Raw genomic sequence first — 16,846 nt, forward strand, 5'->3', positions numbered from 1 at the left:
GTTGTGGTAATTTAGACATTTGTTGTGTCAAAAGTTCCACTTGTGAAGTTAGCAATTTATTCTGAGCAAGTAGAGCATCACTGTTGTTCAGCTCCAACACTCCGGGTTTCTTATCTCTTACCGTTCGATCATGGTTGCCTTGACGATCATTTAGAGCCATTCGCTCTATTATCTGAGTAGCTTCCTCAGGTGTTTTGGACATGAGTGAACCACCAGCTGTGGCGTCCAAGAGTGTCTTGTTTGTAGCTGTGAGACCGTTACGGAACATATGGATTTGATCAACGTCTGTAAAACCGTGTCCTTTGCACTTTCTCAACATAGCTTTATACCTTTCCCATGCTTCATTCAAAGATTCATTACTACCTTGAGAAAATACTGCTATTGTTGTTTTTGCTTCGAAGAATCGGTTTTGAGAGTAAAACCTTTCCAGAAATTTTTCTTCTAATGTGTTCCAATTAGTCATCACTGCTTCGGGTTGATCCAGATACCAATCTTTGGCTTTAGATAGTAAAGAGTGTGGGAACAACCTCTTAAATAATGCTTCCTCATCAGCTTGAGCGACACCCGTGGTACCCGCTAACTCATAGAATCGAGTAAGATGCGTGTACGGGTCTTCATGGTCCAATCCGGCGAAAGGACTTGCACAAATCAATTGTATGATACCGGTCTTCAGTTCTGTCGGTCGCCCGTTGGCGGCAGTTCTAGCGAACTGAGGATTGAGTCTTGGACTATTTGCACATGGACCAGGAGCAGCCATGTTGACAACAGTAGGTTGTATAATAACTTCCGGTTCTTCTTCCGTGAATAGTTCGTGAAAGAAGAGTCCTTCTTGCGACTCGTCAATAGTTTCAAGTTGTTGTGACGATGTCGCGGTTGCGTTGTCTCTTGTTCTTGCTATGTTTGCTCTTCTTCGTGCTTTGCTATTTAACCTCCTAGCGGTCCTTTCGATCTCGGGATCAAAAAGAAGTTGATCGCTAGAAACTTTGCTGCGCATACACGAATTTCTGCACACACTAACAAACGAGTGAAACAACCAAATCAAGAAAATAAAAATTAAAACTCAAAATAAGAACTATTGCAATGCGTGCAATATTGACACCAATCCCCGGCAACGGCGCCAATTTGTTGAAAGTATTTTTGGGTAAATATTTTCGGTAATATATCGTATCCACAGGGATTGGTTAATATCACTGCCGTTCTATAGTTGTTTATTTTGAGTTAGGAAAATTGAGTTGATTTATTTTATGATTTTAATAATAGCAAAAGTAAACAATAAATTAAAAGCGAGTAATGAACTGTTGTTAACGATTAGAGAAATATGTTGAACCTTAGGGTTCATCAACCTATTCCTATACAATTATCAATTAATTCACAATTGAACAATCTTTTGAATCATTATCTTCACTTATCCTCAAATAAGATTCCATGTCTGCAAATCAAATTAGATAACTTTTACCGGTATGAGATTCGATCTCTCCAAATATCAATATCGATAATAGTAATTAAGAACGATAATTATGAAAACTCAATCCCAATTCCATCTCTGCGAATTGGTATTGAATCAATATAGTAACCTAGGGCAAAAGTTAAATCCTTTCTTTCGATCAGAGATTCAACGATAATTTAAGAATAAAAACAAGATTTCTTATTGATAATGAATTCAAACAATTGTTCACAGGAATTAATTAATGGTATTGTATATTCATAGGTTAACTACTACCTTAGATTCAACACGAGGGGTTTAGCTCTCCATAGACATGAAGAACACACAAAGATTAATGGAAGAATTCATCTTCATCAAAGGAATGTCTTCGCTTGATAGAGAATTGGTCTTCAGTTGATGATTGTGGCTGCACCTTCAGATTGCTCTCCTAATTTCGCTCTTCCCAAAAAGTTCTCTTTCTCTTGGAAGCTAGGGCTTTTAAATAGAAGTTTTGGGCTTTTAACGCCGAGGCCGCGGCGCGGTATCGGACTGGCGCGGCGCGCTTCAAAACAGAGATATTTTCGCGGCGCCTCACAGGACTTCCGCGGCGCGCCCTTTGCAATTTCCATCTTTTTCTTCTGCCTTTGAGACTTCCAGCTCTCTTTCCTCCTCATGTTCTTCTCAAGCTTCAATTCAGCTCTAAACCTGCAACAATAACACCCACAAGTGATTCGATTTGCTTTACGCACGAACTCAACTTGTTCAGTTCAATTCTTAATAAAAACCTATGGATTTATCACATTCTGCATTGGTTTGGAGACTAAATTACTTCTATTAACACATGAATTTACCATTAATTTACTCCTAACATCTGCCAACGCTGCTGTCGAAGAGCACTTGTGAAGATTACAAAAATCTTTTCGATCACAACCTTCGATAGAAATGAATCTTCCCTTCCAAGGAAAAGATTCAAAATAGCTTCACAAAAGCCATTTCTTCTTCATAACACAACACTTCAAAGCATTATGATCTTTTGGTCGAAATGTCCAGCTAACAGTAATGCAAAAAAAAACTTATTCGCCTCGATTTTTGATTTGAACTGCAACCTTAAAAAAAATTTGTCTTCCATTTAATAATTATTAACGCTCAAGACTTTGCCATTAGTGATCCGCGTGAAACCTAAGAGACATCCATTATAAAAGCGTGTTGAATATTAACATTTCTAACCTAAATGAAACATGGAGCGCTTGAAATCTAAAGACGCTTGTAAAAGTTCTCTATGATAGATTATAAGAGCAGAAAATTATCTAGGTTCAAGGTTTGTTTTCTTAAATATTTATTTGAGCAAAAAATTATATATTTGAATATTGATTTTAATCATCTTACCATTTTTTTCATCAGAAACAAATGCATGCAAGATCCGTAGAGAATAATCTTGCACTCAACATTTGATCTTCCTTAAGATTCAATAATTCGAAGATCTAAAATTTAGAACTTCGGAGAATTTGATTTTTATTTAGATTTCTGGGAAATTTGATTTTGATTTTAATATTCTATGTAAACAATATAATATTCTGGGTAAACGATGTAACTATTAAAAAAAATCTTACACCTCGATTTTCTAGATAAGTCGGGAGATAAAAGTGTTGTTGATGGGGTTCGAACACATGTGCATATAACTTTACCCTTCGATTTTTAAATTATCGAGGTGTTAAGTTGCAACTTTTTATAATGTCCTTCATTACCTCGCTTGTTTAGTCGAGGTTAAATTCATTTCACGTCCAAGGTATTACATATTTTTTGTAGTAGTGTGGTAACCGTAAAGTAATATAAAAGTAGGGATGACAATGAGCAGGATCTGGAAAAAATCCCCGTACGCGAGCCCATACCCGTGTGGACACCAACGTTTGTACCTATGCTCGTACCATATGGGTACCTAAGTACCCATACCCATAACTGTTTACCCGCAATTCTACTAAAAAATTGTCGATCAATGGTAATTTATCATGCCATTTTAAGTTTTTAACAAGATTTTAAAAAATTCAAAAATGTTATTGTTGAGTTAAGAAATAAACAAAGACTTTTATTAAAATGCGTACAAGTTTAATAGTGACGTGTTTAATAAAATTGATAAGCATCATGTGTGTATAATAATAAAATGAAAAATATATAATGTGCGGGTATGGATACTAACGTACCCGCACCCATATCTACTTCTTTTCGTGGGTACTTGTTAGTGCACATGCCCGTACATATTTTACAGAATTTTACCATACTCTTTGTGGGTGATTTTTTAGGGTGTCCGCTGGGGATGGGTACAATCGCCATCCAAATATAAAAGACATCTTTTAATAATAACTTAATGATTTTATTATTATTTATATATTATTATTAAATTAATTTATATAAATAAAATTAAATATAATTAGGGTTGAAAATGAGTTAAGTCGAGTCAAACTTCTCTCAACTCGTCTTGAATCGATAGGAATTGATTAAACTCAAAGCTTGTCATGAGTTTTATCCGATTTTTTTAAGCTCTAATTCGTCTCATTTTAAATTCACAAACAACTAGTTCAAATCATTAGGTTCATGTGATATATATATATATATATATATATATATATATATATATATATATATATATATATATATATATATATATATATATATATATATATATATATATATATATATATATATATATATATATATATATATATATATATATATATATATATATATATATATATAGGGAATGACTCAAGTGAGAACACTTGGTTAATGTGAGAAATGAGAACAATTAATCTTAACCATTAAATTTCGATTCATTGAAATTAATGAACAAGATTGATTTCTCTTTCCATAGTTCTTTTTATTAGTAATGTATATAATCTTCAAAAAAAAATTAATTCATATTTATATTTTAAGAAACAAAATATTGAATTTATTGCTTTTTGGAAATAATGAAAATTGATAGAAAATAATTTTTCAAAGATGATACATTTTATTTAATAATTAACCTTTATATTAATTATATAACTATTTAATTTTTAAAATAATTAACGTTAAATATTCTCATTGTTTTTAACGTTACATATTATCATTAACGTTAAATATTCTCATTGTTTTTAAAAATTAAATAGTTTATATAATTAAATATTAATGTTAATGATTTATATATAATTATATCAATTTTTTTATATAAAAAATAAATATAATATTTTAAATATCATATAATTATATTAGTAATGTTTAGATAAAAATCATAATTTTTTTGAAGAAACTAAAAACTTAATTGTTGATTTTTCATTCTAATGTCTTTTATATTTATAATTTCTATAATTTAAGATATGTTATATTTTAAGAAATGAAATATTTGAATTGTTGTATTTTTAAAATAATGATATCTGATTGAAAATATTTAGTATTTCTATAAAAAAAAACAATTCATATAAATATACTAAGGAATATAATAAATATATAACAATATTATTAATATGAAAATTAATATAAGATAATATTTTTATTTTTATTCATTCATAATTATATTAATTTTTATTTTTAAAATATAAATAAATTTTATATTTATAATTATATTAGCAGTAAGTAATTTGTTGGATGAATATATTATTATTATTTTTAAATTTATGATAGTATGATTATATTTATTCAAAGGTTAATTATTAAATAAAATATATCGTCTTTAAAAAAATTATTTTCTATCAATTTTCATTATTTCCAAAAAACAATAAATTAAAAATTTTTTTTATTAAAATATAAATGTGAATTAATATTTTTGAAGATTATATACATTACTAATAAAGAGGAATATGGAAAGAGAAATCAATCTTGTTCATTAATTTCAATGAATCGAAATTTAATGGTTAAGATTAATTGTTCTCATTTCTCACATTAACCAAGTGTTCTCACTTGAGTCGTCCCCATATATATATATATATATATATATATATATATATATATATATATATATATATATATATATATATATATATATATATATATATATATATATATATATACATAATTCAAATTTAAGTCTAATTTATTTAACTAAGAAATTAAGATTTTTTTTCATATTTAATACATTTAATTAATGAATCAAGTTGACGATTTAATTATTAAATTGAATTTTAAATTATATTCGAGTTATTCGGATTATTGACTTTTCAAAATATAACAATAAATAAATTTATAACATTATAAATATTATATATAGAGAGAGATATGTTATGTTTATATTCACAAAATTGAGAGGGAAAATATCAAGAATAAAAACAAAAATTCTCATGCATGATTGTTATAGGAATAGTTAATATATGAGACAACCAACTGCATGTAAGAAGAGGAAGAACATCTCCAAGTTAGGATGCTATGGATTGTGAATTTAGGAGTACATACGTAAAACCAAGTTTCAAATAGTTAGAAACATGACGGATATATATAAAGCTCGTTTTCATTTCCTTTTTATTAGCAATATAAACTAGAGTATTCTATGTACATGAACAATCCAACAGTCTTGTCAAATAGAAAACTTGAGTTTTCTGTGTACTATGTACAATAATATTTCTTACAATACGTACACCCACGTGCTTTTTGATAGAGATGATTCAGAATCTGATTTTTGTGGCCGCAGAAAATAGAAACCATTATTGAAATTAGGGGTGGACAAGTTTAAACTGTCCGATTCAAATCGATCAATCTATTATATGATTAAGGCAAACGGATCGGATTGGGTTGGATGTCTGGCCGATTCAGCTGTTTAATTTGGATAATATAGAGTTGTTTAAGTCGGGTTCGGATGATTATTTTGTGTTTCAGATGTGTCAGATTTGAAGAAGAGGATTCTTGAAGAGAAGAGAAGAGAAAAATAAGAGAATAGAAGATAAGAGAAGAGGAGCAACCCTAAGTTGAAGATTTTGAACTATGGTAAGGGTGGTCTTCATCTTGTACGACATCGCTCGGGTGCCGAGAAGTAAAGTTGCTTGCTTACGAGGATTAGTAGGAGAGGTATTCATTTATTTATTTGTTTAGTTTTTTTGAGTTTTATGTCGTGCTCTAATTATGTAACACTGGGGAACGTTGTTGATTCATGTTTTTGAAGGATACCTTGTATTTCTTTCTATTGTGTTATTTTAATAAAATTATGTGATGTTTGGCCATTATGCCTAAGTTTTTAATAAAATGAAATTATTATGAGACAATAATGTGTTTTGTTTGATCGAATATGAATTTGCTGCGAAAGTGCATGTGTTGGAATTATGGAAACATGAATTATATTTAAAGTGTTATTAAGCATGACAGGTGTTTATGATTTTTGAATTATGTGTGACACCCTTGAATTAATATGCATGATATCTTACTCTGATTTATGTTATATTTTCCACAGAGTTTAGAAGAGTGTTACAAGGGGTGCTGTTAAGTATGTTAAGTCTTCCCCAAAGTCGAGAACTTAAGTTTTTGGCATGTGTTAGAAGTAGACATATTGAATACAAGGGTAGTGCTAAATTCGATTGTGATACTCGGTAGAATTCAACATATGACATGTTGAAGGCTGCTCTACAACTTCAAATAGCATGAGTTTGAGATTATTGATGCCAAGTATTGTGAAGAACTTGAGAAAGGGAGTGACATTCCTATCGCTTTAGATTGGTAGAAGCACGTGAGGTCGCTTAATTTTTAGAAGTTTTTAAGGCTTCCACTTTACGCATATCAGGTTCAACATATGTGACAATTAATATGTACTTGGCAGAGATATTTACAATTGGTTTGGCTATAGAAAACATGTGTGCATCTAAAGAGTCATCTTTAGCTCATACAAGGAATATAACTTTAAAGAAGAAGGAGAAATATGATAAGTTTTGGGGAGTTCCTAAAAAATTGAACATGTTGTTGTTAATTTCTTTTGTGTTAGATCCTAGGAAAAAATCGATGTATGCTCGTTGGTTTATCGAAAAAAACTTTGATAAACAAAATGCTGAAATCTTGAGGATAAATTAGAATCGAATTTGAAAACCATATTTGAGGAGTATAATGGTGGTGGGACAAGTGGATCTCAAAGTGGCTTTGTTCAACCACCTGTATTAGTTGGACGGATTGGAAATCCCGACTATTATTAGGGGATATTTTTGCAATCCAATGGTTTCAAGTCAAGTGGAGTGAAATCTGAATTACCAAAGTACTTTGAAGATGGATTAGAAGGTGATATTCCTAACTTTGATATCTTGACTTGGTGGAAGGTGCATTCAAGTCGACTTCTAACCCTAGCTAACATTTTGAGAGAGTTTCTAGATATACCTGTCTCAACGGTAGCTTTTGAGTCTGCCTTCGGTACTGGAGGAAGGGTGCTTAATGACTATCACAGTCGTCTAACCGTTAGATCTGTGGAAGCACTTATTTGCACAAAATATTGGCTTGGTAGATCACCTTCACCATTGCCTACGCAAGATGATATCGAAGAGCTTAAATAAAAAATTAATATTTAAATAAATATTATAATTTTTCATTAAATAAGATTCCAAGACTCTGAAAATGGATCGTAGTTTCTTATATATATTCTTATTTCTTGTGTTTTTACCTAATTTTTTCCAGCTTTGAATGTGCTGCCTCTTTTATCCAACGCCCCTCTTACACCCGATTTATCAACTTCTTTTGTCTCCACTACGAATGGCTTATGAGTTAGTGTCAACCTCGACTAACGTCTCTCATTCTAAGAGAACAGGGATGCAATACAATTAATTGTGGGTTAGATTCACCTTAAGTGATTGTGTTTACCTTTGAGAATCCCGACAGAAGATTCTATGGATATGGGTTATACAATTTACATGTCCATTTCTTTTTCATTTAATTAGTGTCTTCATCTTCTTCATATTTACATTCTTGGTAATAATTATGCCCTTTTCTTTTTAATGTTCAGTTACAAGGAAAGAAAAGATGTTTCTTTTTTTGGCTTATTTAATGAGCAAATGATGGAAAGATCAAAGGAAGTGATTAGTTCATTGTTCAAGAAGGTGAATGATTTGATGAAAAATAAGAAAGATGGCTTAGTCAAGAAGACTGATGAGCCCCTGCATTTACCTCAAAAACCAGACCTTAGTTCATCATCAATTACAGTCATCATTGTGTAAAAGAAGACTATCACAAAAGTACTGTAATATACTGAAATACAAATCACAAGCACTGTCCCTTATTCTTGTTTGGATACAAATCACAAGAACTTTCTTTTTTCGGATACAATTCAAATACAATATTGTACCATAAAAATCAATAATCAACCAATACCTAAATTCTAATGCAAACTCTATAACCTCTCAAAATCAATCTGAAAAAATCGACTCAAAACCAACCTCGACAATTCAAACTTACTCATGAATTGTTCGTGTATATTAAAAGTCTATCGCCACACGCAAAGCTAGAGTTTTCAAAAATTCTCTAACCTAACTATATCATCTACAAGCTCTTCTATTAACACACTAACTAACTCTCTAACAAAACCTTCAACATGTTCGCCTAATTCTATCCACCGAATTTCCCCTCCAAGCATATCGTCTATTGACTCCTTACCAGCTTTCTTTTCTTGCGAAACAAGCAACCCCCACATATCGTCCTCAATCATATCCTGTCTCAATTCAGTATTCAATCTTCTTGACACGGGTGTTTCCCACATTGGAACGTATAAATATGGATGCAGAATGTCTAACAAACCTAAATTAATACGATCGAAAAGAAGCCGCCTTTCAGATCTTTTCCAAAGCTGTTGCTCGCCGAATTTCTTTTCTAGGGTATCAAAGACAGAAGGGCTAATAGGACATTCCGCAGAGTGCCATGTTGAAAAATCTCTGAGCAAGCTCGCATTAGATATACCTGCTTCGGTTAAGACCTCAACGACATAGGAGAAGTCTCTACTTTCTTCTGTTCTAGATAAGCCTACTATACCTTTCTTCTCTTTGAAATTGCCTATAGACTCTTCCCTGCAATCTTCATCACTTGAAACGTTCAAATCAAGTTCTTCATCATCCACTTCAGAGGAATCTGAAGAAATCAAGAAACGTTGACATGTTGGTAATTCATGCCGAAATGAAACTATAATATGACACAAATTGCTTCACGGTGATCATTACGTACCATATACACCAGCAGCACTGCATTCAGATATAACTGAAATGTCTTCACTAAATGTTGAATCCAAAACTGACATTGGACTAGGTTCATATCCCTCGTGGAAGTTACCGACAGCATCTGCATCAGCCCCGGTGGTAAGTGAATACACAAAACCTTCATGAAATTCCAATGTCTCCTGTAATTTAAGAATAATGATGTAACAGCATGAGTAATCAATCACTCACGGCAAGTGAACATAACATCGCAGAAATAATAATAATCACAAGAAGACCGAGAGATCCACATTATATGCAATCAACACGAAGATAAAAGTAAACTCACAGTTTAAAGATTTCATGCTTAGGGGCCTGACATGTGCTAATCTTCTATCAAAGCTAAATTACACCAAGGCTTACTAACTAGGGATATAGTTGCATAAGTAATATAATCATGACAATTTATCACACGAATCTGCACAAATAGTGACAGTAATTTAGCTTGTGCACAAAGCTCGCTGATGTGGCATTTGGGGGATCATCAGGTTAATCTTTATCTGGAACATGTGACCACAGATCACAAATCTCAAACTTATCATTGCATCAAGGCTCACTCTTGTTTAGGATACCGAATGTAGGCCTAAATAAGCCATGTAATGCCAGAGCAAATACTCGTCAGATAAGAAATGATACCCTCTCTGCCAAACCCCAACTTAACAAAAAAGATACTGAATGAATGTTCCCTTCCTTACTCCTTCTCCAGCTTTCATATTCAGCCCGTTTATTGGGCTTAGGCCCAAACCCGGAATTCTAACACTCTCCGTGACTATATAATCGATCCCAATGTACCCAAGACAAAACATCGGAAGTCAGGACCCAACGAAGGCAAAGTAATTCGGCAACAAGTTAGTATTTCTTTAACTACTCTTCAATTGTGCTAAATTGGTTTCTGTAACATGGTAGGTAGTGAAACTATGAGCAGAAGGTTTCAGAACAATTACTAACACTCAAGGGTATAAATTTAAGAGGGAGAGCAAGAACGCGGATAAAAAAGGGTGCTAAAAATAAAATAGCAATAAGAAACTAAGGTATTTAAACTAAAATTCACTACCAGAGTCACAGCTAAAAAAAGAACAATCCAAACGGTTCCGAGTAAGAAAAATCGTACCTGTTGCTTTGAAGCATGACATACAGAATCACGGTCTCCGTGCATCATTACAGATGCCATTGATTCAGATTGCTTCGTGGTTGGAATATTATTAGAATAGCCAACAACCTTAGTCTTCACATCAGACACCGAGAAATCAACTGATGAATCAAGAGAGAAGGCAATTTTCTTAGACATGTTACTGTCTTCATTGTTCTTCACATCATCGTTCTTTAAGCATGTCTGCTGCATGATTTGACTGTCTACGAATGCAGGAGAAGGATCAGAGCATGACAATTGAGAAAGCACTGGTTCCTTTTCGAACAAATCATTTCCATAACATCTCTTCTTCAACTTTAAGTTCATATCATCTGACTTCTCGGTCGATCGATTTGCGGACACATTCTTACCTAAACCCCAATATTTCTGAAACAAGTCATCCTTAGTCATAGTTCCACGATTATCAGCAAGACGTTTTGTCGTTGGCACTTTTCTGGAAAAGCTATAACTAAACCCAACCTTAGATCTAATGTTGCTTTTAATCTTACCATCTCCTTCCCTTTCAGGAATTCCTTTCGAAACAGAAATTCTCGAGTCAAAAGTTAAATCCTTCCGATCCAATTGAAATTTCGAAAACCGAAACGTTTCACACAATCCATCTTTTCCATGCACAACACCTCGCGACCGATTATCTGGACGAAGCAGAATATCTCCCTGCTCAGATTTCTGTGGGACATCTTCTACCTTAGTTCGAAACACCGATAAATTCTCCTTTCCATTTCCCTTCGACGAATTATGCTTCTTTTCCCTCCTTACTAATGTTTCAACCGCCATCATAACATCGTCAGAACCGTCCTTCTCATCGGTACTCATTTCTAAAGAACCACCCTGACCATACGAACGCTTCTTTCTAACACCAATAGACGCAACTTTCTGCAAATAATCCTCTGATAAAACTTTCGGTCTATCTCTAACAGGTTCATATCGAGAAACCACTTTATCAAGTCCCATCAATTTCAAAATCACACTCGACTCTTCGTGTTTCGACTCCATTTCACAACAACTACCCTACAAGATTAAGTCGATAAACCAAAACTCAATCACTATCCAACAAAATCAATCAACTAAACTATCTGTAACAAATCAAAACAACTTCTACAACTTACAACGAAATTACGCCGATAAACACATTAAACAGTACCAATAACCAACACTTATCAAACCAATGAACTCAAAATCACGAAGAATCGCGAAGACGTGGAATCTAGTTTCCTACCCTTCAACACCTTCTACATCCTGCAAAACAATTTCGATTTCGATATTTCATCGGCATAAATTCGATTTCCACAAAAACAACAATCTTGGAAAAATCATTATATCATTTCAATTTCAACCAAATGCATATAACAAACAATAAAGAAACTGAAATAAATGCAGAGATTGGTATAAAACTATAAAACTATAAAACTATATAACTATAAAAGTCAAAGCATATACCACAAAGTTGAATTGAACACTAAACTGGTCAAACTTTCCTATTGAGTACTACCAAATTGAAATAAATTTCTCATAAAATTGTAATTAACAAAAGCATAATGAATATAATGAATGAAGAGATCAACATCAACAATCAACATGTTCATGAATTTGATTCAATTCAACAACTTTGTGCAATCAAGTGACAGCAAATAAAAAAGCATCAAATTTGATTAACCAAAGAAAAAGTGATTAAGAAAATTCTTATGATTAATTATTAATGATTAATTTACAAACATAATAATTAGAGATAATCATTATTATAATCCCAAATTAAATAAAAAAAAGAAACCTAGTTTGAGAAAAACAGAAGCAAAACAAGATCATGAAAGTTTGATAATCATTGAAGAGAAGAAGAAAGAGAAAAACCTAAGAAAAATATGGTGAAAGGAAGAACGTTCTCTGACAATTTTTGGGATGAAAAAAGATGCGGCTTTTTTTGGATTATTTAGGGTGCTGCCCATAATCCAAAATTTTGATTGCATGGAATAAAAACGAATCAAAGGTTATTTCATTTGAGAGAGGGTGACTAGGGTAATGATTAAATAAATACATGAATTATTGGAAGACAATTATATTTTTATTTCTTTTGTATGATGATGGAAAATGACATATCCGACATAGGGATGACAAAAATATTTAGTGTATGCTAGGACCTGCCAAGAAATTACACATAATAAATAGGGTAAGACGTTCACAAAAAAATGAGTATTAAATTCTCACCGTTATATTTTGCGGATTTGTCTGTCTCACTTCTTTTTTAGCGAGCTTAAGACGGAATGGGGCGGGGCTGAGACGGTCAGTTTTGTCACCCGTAGTTATTACTCATGTATTCTAATAAGATTCCAGAAATATACTTAAATTTTAGATTTTAAAATCTGAGTGCATCCGAATTACAAAACATATCTTGAAACACGCCAAACCAATGTTAAAAACAAATTTGAATTTTTAAATTTCGGATTCTTTCCTAATACTCTACTACTTAAACACACAACAAATTCATCTCGGAGTATTTCAGGATTTTGAAATCCAGAATAACTTTGTTATCATAAAATAAGAATAAATTTCATACAAGAACACAAAACTATACCTAGAGATTTTTCGGATTGTGAAATCTGAAATATACTATGTTATGAGAAAACCATCAACAATTTCATACAAGAGATGAAGAAAACACAAATTAACATAAATATATATTATCACATACACAAAATATGTAATATCACATATATATTTTTATAACATAAAATCTAACATCATATCATGATTTAAAGATGGGTGAGGACGTCTTAACATCTTTAGAATATCATTGATCAATATCACGACTGTCGCTTCTACTTCAACTTTTTCTCGTTATCAAAGGGAGGGCAAACAATACTGGACATTAATCACCTTTCGTTATATGAGTAGTGCAAAAGATTATATAGTTCGGATTTTAGAATTTCAAGAGAGGTGTCATTTATGACACTAAATTCAAAAGAAAGACTCACGTTGCTGAAGTAAACAAATGAAAGATACCAATATTGAGACATTCTAGAATATTTTTAATAGTTACATCTACATAAGAGGTATATTTATACAAGATTTATATAAATAAGGATCATACAAAAGATATCTTGTCTCAAATGTCATTCTGAATTTTGAAATCTGGATTCAATTACGTACAAATAAGTGTTTGTCCAGACGTTACACAACGCAAAAGATGTATCAGCGCCTAAAATGTATGGTAAGATAAAATCAAAATGCATCAAAACATGCATCACCACCTGTATTGGTCAAAAAAATACTGGTGTGCATGTTCCCCTGTAAGGGCGGAGAGACTTAAATGTCTTTGTGGGTATATTACATTGTATGGTGGCTAGGAATTATCCACGACAGCGTAAAGCCATGTACGATGGTGTTTTATTGTGGTTTTAGAGGTCTTGCTCTCGTGAGGTGGGAGGCTCTACAGATGATCAATGTGATAAGGTATAAGCATGTGTATGATGTGATCAGTATGTGTTATGATCTCTTTTCCTCCCTTTGAGGGAGAAGTATTTATAAAGGCTCTTTTGGGCTTAGGGTTGTAGAGTTAGTGGACAGTTATGCCCTAACTCCATGACTAGGAATGTGGACAAGGAAAGACTTGTTCTTCCTAGAATCATGAAGGAAGTGGTTCTACTTTGATTGACTCTTTGGACTAGGTATCTTAGCCTAAGTCCATTATGGGGCCTTCTTCCCTCGTTGGGCTAGCACGTGCTAGCACGTAGGCGACCAAGTGCTAGCCTTAGGGGCTCGCCCCTTTCTTTAGGCTAACATGGTCTAGCCTATGGGCGATCACTTTTTGATCGCAAGTGCTAGCCCGTGGGAGTCTAAGTGCTAGTCCTAGGGGAGCTCGCCTCTTTCTTTGGGTTCTAGCACTCCTTTGGATGCTATCTCTTTCTGAATACTCCTTATTTAGGCCCAACAAAATATAACACTACATAATTTCTCAAGCACGAGGACTTGGTAAATGGCCAATTGATTAATAAGAGTGCATGTATCTTTAAGACTCCCATTATATGAATCTATCCCAAGTGGGCTTTTCATAATGAGGGCTTATAGTGAGTCCCTCAAACATAACTTGGGACGAGTTTCTCAAGCGAGACTTAATCGTCGAGTCTCTTAGAAGAGACTTTATAGTCAAGTCTCTCAAGCGAGACTTAATGTTCGAGTCTCTTAGGCGAGACTTAATAATTGACTCTCTTAAGTGAGGCTTAAGGATCGAGTCTATTATGCGATACTTAATAGTCTAGTCCCTCAAACGAGATTTAATGGTCGAGTCTCTTATATTTAATCGATTTATTCTTATTAAAAATAGGGATAATGGATATGACTAATTAAGTACTTATAAATATTGTTGTTCACGCTTATAAGAGAGTTTACTTGTACTGTCATTGACACCTTTGTTAGGGGAAGTTTTTCACTATATTATTCTAACATTTCAATGCTCACCCACTTATACTTGTACCGCCGTTGACACATCTTCTTGGGTATTGACTTGTACCGCTGTTGACACCTTTGTTGGGGAAGTTTTTCACTATGGAGTGTTGATACAAAGTTGAGGAATATGCACCTTTGTGAGAGACACACCACCTATCGACCTAAAGCCTTAAGGTGATAGGTGAGTGACTTCTCTCACTTATATATTTTCAAGTCACATTTCTATCCAATATGAGACTATTTTCTTCACTTACTTACACTTGCATTATTATTATTCTAATACTCTCTCTCAAGTGTGAGTTTACAATACTCCATCACTTACACTTATACCGCCGTTGATTCTAACATTAAGTTTTATATTCCTAATCTTTTTAATTTTTTTATTTAATTTGATTTTATTAAAAAAAACGTAGAATGAATTATATAATACCCGGTTCATGCACTACCCATTGTGATTTCTAATCCTTTGAACATGTACTATGTATTTGGTAGTACTTGTACTATAATAAGATGGATTTGGTTTTTCAGGGGCTTGGATTGAAAATTGACATAAAGTATTGAATGAAAAATAATCGAAATGATTGAGATTATAGTAATGGAAATGATGGCAAAGTGGGCTAGTAATGCAATTTATTTATTTATTTTGTTTTGTTTTAGTTGTATAGATCAAAGTGCCAACAATAATTGTTTGTCTTGTTTACGCATTTCCCGCCTTAAAGTACTCATTAGGAATGATTGTTTGTCTTGCCTTTACTTTTTTCCAGTAAAAGACTAATCTATTGTGTTCATTCTTTTACTTGTTTAGATTCAATTTGTAATCTATAAAGTTAATAGAGTTGGGTAATTTCATCAAAAGTTTATGAATTTGTCATAATGTGTTAAAAGAGAATTAAAAATTGTGTGAAAGTTCTCATTAGTCTTCGGAATTGATGTGAGATTGATTTCATATCTTTATCATTTAATTTGATGTTGGATTGTTGGACTCAAAAAAGTCGCTTTGCTTGCTGAATTTTTTTCCAGAGGTTGTTTGTTCGTTAATCCAGTTGTGTTGGCGGTTAATTCATATACCAGTTTGTTGTTCTTCAAAAGATGAGTTCGTTTGTCTATGATTTTCTATGATGCTTCGAGACTTATACACATATTTCTTTTACAATCTAATTTTGTTTCCCGCGTTGGATTCACTGATTTGTGTTATGTGTATTTGTCTGTAAGTATATGATTTCATCAACTAAACTTTTATCCAATTTATTTTATCACTTTATTTTATTCGATATATTACTCTTTTTTGGGTTGATCTTGTAGTTGCTGGTAAGGTTTATGCCCCCTCAGTTTGTTGTTCTTCTTTTAATTTTATATATTTTTCTTTGCTTTATATATATATATATATATATATATATATATATATATATATATATATATATATATATATATATATATATATATATATATATATATAAAGAAAATTTGAATGAATTGAAACCAACGCATATTTTGAAAAATCTAAATTAAAGAAATTTTAACTTGAGGAAAAAATTTCTATAATAAAAAATAATAATTTATTTCAATATTATAAAATTATAATATTGTGTCATATGATAATATAAAATAAAATTTTAATAAATAAATAATATAATTTTATATATAAATTATTAATCACTTAACTAT

General features: G+C 32.2%; 1 protein-coding gene across 2 annotated transcripts; it reads right to left on the bottom strand.

Annotated features, from left to right (window-relative positions):
- Nucleotides 1–8,578: 8,578 nt before the first annotated feature.
- LOC131634549 (uncharacterized) lies at nt 8,579–12,800 on the bottom strand. 2 transcript variants are annotated; one of them, XM_058905218.1, is made up of 5 exons: nt 12,590–12,800; nt 11,851–11,980; nt 10,706–11,752; nt 9,566–9,737; nt 8,579–9,472 (listed from the first exon to the last, which is right to left on the bottom strand). In XM_058905218.1, exons 3-5 carry the CDS (start codon nt 11,735–11,737, stop codon nt 8,862–8,864), a joined length of 1,815 nt encoding a protein of 604 aa, XP_058761201.1. In that variant the 5' UTR covers nt 11,738–11,752; nt 11,851–11,980; nt 12,590–12,800; the 3' UTR covers nt 8,579–8,861. The 2 variants fall into 2 exon arrangements, with proteins under 2 accessions (XP_058761201.1, XP_058761202.1); XM_058905219.1 differs by lacking the exon at nt 12,590–12,800 and adding an exon at nt 12,513–12,584.
- Nucleotides 12,801–16,846: the final 4,046 nt, after the last annotated feature.

The sequence above is a fragment of the Vicia villosa genome, unplaced genomic scaffold, assembly GCF_029867415.1.
Source record: "Vicia villosa cultivar HV-30 ecotype Madison, WI unplaced genomic scaffold, Vvil1.0 ctg.001315F_1_1, whole genome shotgun sequence".
NCBI lineage: Eukaryota > Viridiplantae > Streptophyta > Magnoliopsida > Fabales > Fabaceae > Vicia > Vicia villosa.

Bases quoted from the DNA above. Each gene is read 5' to 3' on its own strand.
- LOC131634549 (XM_058905218.1), bottom strand. From the start codon at position 11,737: ATGGAGTCGAAACACGAAGAGTCGAGTGTGATTTTGAAATTGATGGGA. The intron at 9,738-10,705 runs GTACGATTTTTC...CTTAAATTACAG, and splicing joins GTCATGCTTCAAAGCAACAG to GAGACATTGGAATTTCATGA. The intron at 9,473-9,565 runs GTACGTAATGAT...TGATTTCTTCAG, and splicing joins CAGTGCTGCTGGTGTATATG to ATTCCTCTGAAGTGGATGAT.